Here is an 8,342-nt window from a genome sequence, read left to right as displayed (position 1 = left end):
ACTTAAAACTTAGGTATTTTGCTCACCATTTCTCTACTCGATTACCCACAAGATGATTATTATAAAATAGACATCCCTTACTGATTATACTGTCTTTATGGTAAATGTTCTTAATTATTTTATGGTAACGTTAATGTTTAATTTGAATCATCTACCGATTTTAGTCACTTTTCTTAGAAGTAGCCAACAGGGAGGGCTGTGGCCATGGAATATAGGTTTCATCGGTATAGGGCAAACTGGGTTTCAGAAGTATTACATCAAATTTGAGAAGTGAAAAGGACTTTGAAGAAATTCTCTTATTCAATAAATGTAAATATCAGAGAAGCTATGTAAATCCTGCAAGTTGCACATCAGGTGAGAGGCAGCGCCAAAGTCCAGAGGTCTGGAGCCTCCTTCCTTCCTTTCTATACCACTGCTTGTAATGTTAATCCTGGGTTAGTTATAGATGCAAAAGAAAGAGGTCACTAATGTAATTTTTAACAATATTTTCAACAGTCATTGAGCCAAATCTTGCATTACAATGAAAGTTCTACTTAAGTTAGAAGTGTAAATCTTTTAAATGAAAATACAAGTATTCAAACTTTAAAGCTGAGGGATGAAGATAGAAAATGCTCAGCTACATATTTCTTGTAACTTTTTTCCCTTCCACTCCACATATGGGTAAAAGAAAACTGAGCCAGAGGGAAGGTCATTGAATGATCATATGAGATATACTGATGACGGGTTTACCACACGCCAGGCACTGCACTAGGAAGAACATTACATTCCTTTTTTTCACTCACTCTTCGTTTCCTGACCCAGGCAGAAATGACTCAGTGTGCATGAGCAAAAGATGCCTAAGATGTAAATTCTAGCTCAGAGACAAAATATATTTTGTAAATGCAATCTGCCTTTTAAAAACTAGCTAATTGTATATGACTTATGAATAATTTTTAAAAGTAGAAATTGTAATTTTTTTCATTGTAGTTCTCACAGGACCCTGAAGACAAAAGTATTGAAGTACATTTTGGAATAATTCATACATATATGTATTCTTTCTCTTGAAGGATCATACAGTCTTGCTATGGTATCCTTTCGAGGGAACACATTGCCCTAAAATTCCCAACATAAAGATAAATTTATATTTCAGAAGAGTTATCACAAGAATGCAGAGAAAAAATAAAAAGAAAAGCATCTATTTTCAAGTATTCTTAACCCGTTAATATTCCCATACTTGCAAGTATGTACTTGCTCTATTAACCGCAAGTCATTATTACCTTTTTATTAAAGTAATCTTCTAAATGTGTAAGTTCAACAGCCTATTACTTATGACAATATTAAACACAATCAATTATTTATTTTGTGTATTATTTAAATTAATTTAACCTAATTATTCACATGCAGATCAACCTACTTCTTGATTTTACCAGATTGGTCAAATATGGTATTATGCATGTGGTTTGTAAAATCAGATGCAGATTTTATTGACCAATCTGTGCTAGCACCTTTACCATTGGAAAGCTTAGCTAAGTGATGATGTATTTGAAGGAATGTTTGCTACTTCAAGATACGTTAAAACTGTGGGTTTTTTTGTTTTCACCAAAAGTTTTATATTTTTAGTTGATCTTTAATGCAGTTATAATGCACAATAGCATAAATATACCAGGAAAATCATATCTGGAAACTTCATTTAAGTATATTTGTTCCTAGAATCTCTTTTCAAATTAAGGACTGTAACATATGTCTGTTGTATGAATGACTTAATGTAGGGCACCCAACATGTGTTCCAAAGAAAGTAGTCCCACTTGCTACTCCATTACAAATACCACAACATGATCCATCTAAGTTTGTGAAAATATTTTTAAGACTCTTAGACATTCGAGAATAAGAAATGTTTACCTGTGTCTACACAGTTTTCTTTAAACTTTTGTAAACCTAGAACATTTTCATTTTTCTAAGAGCCAGAATATCATGGAACATATTTTGGGAAACTACACCAGCACAATATGAAATTAGCTAAATAATAAACACTCATAGCCTTTGTGGACAAACATTCATGCCACCTTAGATTATCATACTTAAAAATACTTTCTCATTTTTTATGTCTATAATGTGCTGGATTTTAGAATTAAGAAATACATCAAAACCAAAGATGAAAAAACGTTCCTAGAAAATCAGGGGATAAGGTCTTCAAATAGATATAAAGTAAGTTTATGACACTTTCTTCAAATCATGTGATTTCCCTAAACCTGTGCAACCTACAGAGATTTCTCACCACTGTTGAAATAACAACAACAACAAAAACCAAGAAAGCAAGAAGCAAATCCCATCCATGTACTTGTTTTCTCTTTTCTCACAATTATTCGCTACTTTTTAATTATTGTGTGCAATAGGGTAAGAAATGAGAATTTTCTTTAAGTAATTCATGAAAGCTGTCCATATATCATCAAAGTCATCAGTCCTGCCCTCAGTTCTGTACTGTGCCCTTTAGCATACAGCTGAACATGACATTAATAATAATGTCTAATTAATGGATACCTATCCATTTTGCTGAAGAAAGTTGTACAGCATATTTCCAGATTCATAGGAGTGCCCTTTTAGAACACTAAAAACTAATTTCAGTTTTTCAATTCCAAAGTAAAAAATGTTTGCAACAGTATCATATTTGTGCTCAGTTGAAATTTCACATATGAAATTTCTCACCAAATCAGAAACAAGAAAGAATCATTTGAAGAACACATGCAAATAAAGAAAATTCTCTCATCTCTGCCTTCTGGTAAGTTATTAAAAATATTTTATTCTACATTAAATAAATGTTACTGTCAAACTTTTCACCGAGTATTCTTCACAGATCCTCAGTGTAGGATAATCAGGTGTTAATATTAATATGATTCATTGTGGGACATAAGGAAAATAATGAAGTCACATGGAGGCAACTGACATTGCTGAGGAGATGAAGAAATTTACAAAATGAGGTGTGCAGCCTTTTTGTCACAGAACTTTCATATGTAACAGCCCATTTTTCTGATAAAAATATGAGCTTTCTTTTTCTTTTTTTTCTTTTTCTTTTTATTTTATTTTATTTTTTTATTTTTTTGTTTCTTTTCTTATTTGGTAAATATTTTGCTCTGGAGGCATCAGTAACTAATCACAGCTGTTTCCTTTAGTTACAAATGGATTCAATCAGGTAAAATTTCAAATGAAACACAAACCACCAAAGTCTTTCCATTATACAATACACTGTTAACGTTAAGCCTTGTGAAATATATGTATTAAGTATGCATGTATTCATCGAACCAAACAAAGCAGCTAAAGGGTCTCTGATTAGTGTTCTAACTCTATTACGGTGATACTTCCTTCTCACCCTGACTCATTTAAAACGTGAACAAAATGCTATTAAGTTTGATATACAATGTTATGTGCCATCATCCTAGTTAAATACTACAAAGTGAATTTTGGCTAGAATTTCTCTCTTGAAAATCAAGGGCAAAAAAGAGTTGCTATTAAGTTAACTTAAATAATTGGTAACTCTTTGTGTCAAAACTAAAACAAAAACTAACCAAATCCGTTTATCCTCATCTAGGATTCATAAAAGATCTTGTTTCCAAAGGGATTGTTATGGATATTAATGAACAATGGCTAGCTAGTTCAATCCAGAATTGGGTATTCAAAAAAATGAGCAAAGAGCAAATGCATTTTCATTCAATATTTTAAAAATACAGACTTTGTGGCAATTTATAAATTTCTATTATAATAGTAAATCGATACTTTAAACCAAAAAAACAATATAACCAAAAATTCATTTCCAAATACACAGCAGGAAAAAAAACCCCCACAAAGCAGTATAGGAGTGGTTCACATTAATACATAATTTTGCTTTTAAAAAAGATGATTGTTGCAATCAGGTATATAATCACTTAGTTATGTCTAAGTTCTGTTAAAAATTTGCTCTTTTAGAGAATCCAACTTAATCACCTTGTACTTTTCTTCAGTGACTTTCTCCAAACAATGGTAGCAGTACTCCCTGACGGACAGAATGCGGGAAGCATACTGATGTCTGCCATATAGCCTTAGCTCCAAGGGAGCCCACCTCTAACATGTGAAGTAGGTTCAGTTTGGAAAGTAACAATGAGGTGGTAACTAACCGAAGTACTAACTGTTATCAGAAATTAACAACTTTAGGTATCTTTATTTTGGGTTTCTGTGGTTTAGGTGCATCCGAAATTTCTTCATAGTCTGCACTCATTCCCTTTGCCCAGCGACCAACTGTGACCATTCGATCTGAATTCTGACTTTCAGGGCAATCTTTCTTAAAATGTTCCACAGAGCCACAAAGTTTGCAACCACCACCATCAGCATAGAGTCCTTTGGGATTATCTGGACAAGATCTGGACAAATGCCCCATTTCCCCACAAACAAAACATTTTGCAAAAGGAAATTCACCAAGAGCTGGGTCTACTTTAGCCTTGCACTTAGTTATTTCGTGCTCTGTGGAGCCACACCGATAACATATTCCTGTGCCCATATCTTGATTTTCAAGGGCAGCCGGGCAATCTGCAATTCCATGGCCAGGTTTTCTACAATGGAAACATACCATTGCATTTTTCTTTGCTGCTTGTCGTTTTAATCGTCTTCCTTCCCGTCGACTGTCTTTCTTTAAGGCAACTACAATTTCGTCCCTTAGTTCCTGACTGTCTGTTGCTATCATCTGCCCATTGTGAACCACCTGTGAGTTCTGTCTTAGGTACTCTATGAATCCATTCACATCTTCATTTAAGTACTCTTTTTTCTTTTTGTTCTTTTTGTGTCTTGCTTGGGGTGCATCATTTTTAAGGGACAGTCTATTGGCTTCAAGTTGTTTACGCTTTGGTAGGTTTTGGCTTGCTCCCTCAAAGGGTCCCTTCTTCATGTTCTCCCATGATGTTGCAGGCAAGGGTCTCTTGTTATGTGTGGTAGTAACTCGTGCCCACCTGGTCATGATTTCATCCAATGTACCTTATCACTCTTTAAGACAAGCACGGCGCGCGTGAATCCTCCAGAGCAGCAGAGTTAGTGAGCCAGAGAAGCCCGATCTCCCTCCAGCCACGGCACTAGGGGTCTTTTTCTTTTTTTTTTTTAAAAAAGAATTCATTCTATTCCTCTTACAAGGAAAAAATAAGTAAATAAGCAAGTTATAACAAATAAACAAATCTAAATAAAATCCAAATCCTAATTTTAAAAGACATTTAAAATTCAATTTTATATACAATTTGTGAATTTTAGTTAGTTGGGTATTTTGAGGTAATGTTGTTTCATTCTTTAATGGTGATGTATTTTAAAGATAGTTTCTCCTGATATAGACAGACTCCATTTAGGCTCAAATAGCTAGAAATATCAAGACCCATAGAATATCGAAGGAATATGGTATAATCCCTTTATACCATATTATAGTTAATAGTTAATAGTTGGCAAAAGTGGGTCAAGAGATGTAATGGGACTTGTACAAACTGAAACAACTTAAAAACATAAAAGGAAATATTGAGACAAATAACCTGCTTTGAACTGAAAAAGTATGGACATGTACTTTAGAGGTAAAGTATATAAGTGTCATAGAATTTTTTTAACAGGAAAAACCATTAGTAATTGTTAATGAAAAAAACAAATAGAAAACTCTTCAATTGCATATGAGTAACCCCGGCCCAAATGCAATTGTATGACCAGCTCAATATCATACAGCTGATTAATTGCAGAGATTTACATGAACCACTGTTTCCTGACTTCCCATATACAACCGTCCACTAAACACACACTTTATTGATTCTGGACAACTGAGAGCCATTATGTTGTTATGGCCAACGTCTGACGGGTAAAAGAAATTTGCCCACGAGAACTGGGTGATAGGAAAGGGAAAAGAGTTTATTTCTGGCAGCCAGGGCTACGCAGGCCAATCGAAGTGCTATCTCTCACAGCTTTTATTTTTAGCTAGGCGGGAATTTTTCGCACCTGACACAATCTAGCCAATGCAAGCAAGCCAGCGATACATAAGCTAATTTTGTGGGTAGCCCTGTAGCCCCTCCGCACCCTGGATTCCCCATAGGGACTTTTCAGGCTAAAATGGCAGAGCCGCCTAAAATGGCGTTGACCATGCTACTCTGTTTATTCCCCCATTTATTTTAGCAAGCAACTTGTACAGAAGCAGAATGCATATGTTAAGGTCAGTAGGGGTTGGGGCGTCCCTTAACAATGTAAACTATGAATCACAATTTTTTTAAAACTTAAATTATGCATAACACTTCTACCATAAGTAAAGAAGAAAGCACAGTATAATGTAAATAACACAGACATTATAGGGAGAAGAATAAAACTCAAGTCATGGTTCTCAAATTTCTTAGCTACATATTGTGCCTCAGTTTCCTCTTCTATAAATTAGGAAGATAATAAACACTAGCAGAGAGTTTCCTAAGAATTAAATAGGAAAAAATGACATAACACAATTTTGGTATCTAAATACAGAGGGCTATAGCGAGATCAGCAATCTCTATTGCAACTTTAAGTAGGAATTTTAAGGTGACACAGTAACTGTCTGAGTCTACAATGTTCAGTCCCAAGTGTATTTACTAAAAAACATACAAGGCATAATACCCTGAATGCTACTTTAAAACAAATAAACTTCTGACATTGTGCCCTTTTGTCAGTTTCATAATCATACAATGTAGTATAGACAGAAAAATCTCCCAGTTCAACCTGAGTCTTCTGCTTTACTAGATTTCATACAACCGAGAGCAGGGAACTACTAAGCTAGTGTGGCCACTGCTTCAAGTGTCCTGCTGGTTACAGACCCTAAGATTTTTCAATTCTTTATGGTTATAAACTTGGCGGGGGGGGGGGGGGGGGGGGGGGGGGGGGTCGGAGGGGGGAGAGAGTTAATGTGATAGTTAAAAGCAGCTAAGTGGTTTCTAACTCTCAAGTGTCAGAAACTTCAATACTGTGTTTCTTTAGACAGAATGTTCCTTTGTTCTCCAAAAGCCATCTAACTGAGCCTTTTAGTTATGCAAATATAAAGCAAATACTCTCTTTGGAAATGGAGATGTGGTTCTAAAGATGGAAAACTGTTTTATAAGTGAGGATGAAAAAGTTCTGGTCTCCTTGATTGAGTCCCAGTGACTTTGGTTAAAAGGGTGAACACTAGGGATGGATGAAAACTCTCTTCCTAAAACAATATGCAATATTCTAGGCCCAAATGAGAAGTGCTTTAGGGCCCAGGAAATGAAGTGTGGCCTAGAGTTACTTTCTACCTCTATCCAAAACCCAGTCTCATTCTTGTACAAGTTACTGTCATTATTTTCTTGTTATATTTTCTGAGTTGTTTTTGTAATTTTAAGAATTGTATTTCATTTCTAAATAACCCTTGGCTTGGTGCCGTCTGCACCACGCTCAGCCAGTGAGCGCACCGGCCATCCCTATACAGGATCCGAACCTGTGGCCTCGGCGCTACGAGCCGCCTTGGTGCTACCAGCCAGCACTCTCCTGAGTGAGCCACGGGGCCGGCCCTCTTTTTTTTTTAAAAAGTTTCTTTTTGGTTCCCCATTTGTGCGATCCCATCTTTTATTTGATTAGACATTCCTATGTTTGCATTTATACTGTGTATTTCGTAGCTGTGATATCTGAAGTACTTGGGGAACTAAATTTTTCATTTATTGTTTCTGCTCATTCTCACTTACAACACACATTTTCTGGCACATTTGGGGATATTTGAATGGACAATCGTATTTGGTTGTTTTTACCTGCGGAAAATCCGAAGGCTTAAATTGAGGTGCTGCTGCAGCTGTTGTTGTTGTTGTTGTTGTTTTATTCAAATGTTCCCTTTTATTCAGTTGCTCTTTCCATGAGCCGAGGGTCACTATTGACTTGGTCTACTCCAGTCCCATTCTGACTTCATCCTGAAAATCTATGACAGGCAGTCCCAAGACTTAGGATCCACTCAAGAGGGCCAGTCTGTGCACTCACAGCTCACAGCCTTTATTTCCATTCATTGTTTAATTTCTGTCCCTCTTTCCTTTGTCCTTTAGAGATTTTCCTCATGTCCTTGATCCCAGCAACACAATAATGATATTATTTTATGATGTTCTTCTGGACATTTTTTAAGAGGACCTCTCAGGATATCTGCTTTGCCAGATTACTAGAAGAGGAAGTCCACTCTTTTCCCATTGGTAAAATGATTGTGTAGACTCTGTTCCAGTTAGATGTGAACATGTTTACAGAGAGCCAATGATAAATGAGTGGACTTGATATGCACACCTTCCGGGTCACTTCCGTAAAGACAAGTTGCTAGCCTTGGACTTTTTACCCACCTAATTCCAAGTCTTTTCCTATTGCCTAAAAAG

The 8,342-nt window shown here is 35.8% G+C and overlaps 1 protein-coding gene across 1 annotated transcript; it reads right to left on the bottom strand.

Moving 5' to 3' along the window:
• Positions 1 to 3,888: 3,888 nt before the first annotated feature.
• On the bottom strand, positions 3,889 to 5,010 carry LOC134370359 (zinc finger CCHC domain-containing protein 9-like). The gene has a single exon (XM_063087482.1). It carries the CDS (start codon positions 4,955 to 4,957, stop codon positions 4,142 to 4,144), a length of 816 nt encoding a protein of 271 aa, XP_062943552.1. The 5' UTR covers positions 4,958 to 5,010; the 3' UTR covers positions 3,889 to 4,141.
• Between the last annotated feature and the right edge of the window lie 3,332 nt (positions 5,011 to 8,342).

The sequence above is a fragment of the Cynocephalus volans genome, chromosome 2 (assembly GCF_027409185.1).
Source record: "Cynocephalus volans isolate mCynVol1 chromosome 2, mCynVol1.pri, whole genome shotgun sequence".
Classification (NCBI taxonomy): Eukaryota; Metazoa; Chordata; class Mammalia; order Dermoptera; family Cynocephalidae; genus Cynocephalus; species Cynocephalus volans.
Note: the sequence above shows the minus strand (reverse complement) of the source record. Positions and strands in the feature narration are given on the sequence as shown.

What these genes read in the sequence shown, in the direction of transcription:
- LOC134370359 (XM_063087482.1), bottom strand. Translation starts at nt 4,957, where the DNA reads ATGACCAGGTGGGCACGAGTTACTACCACACATAACAAGAGACCCTTG.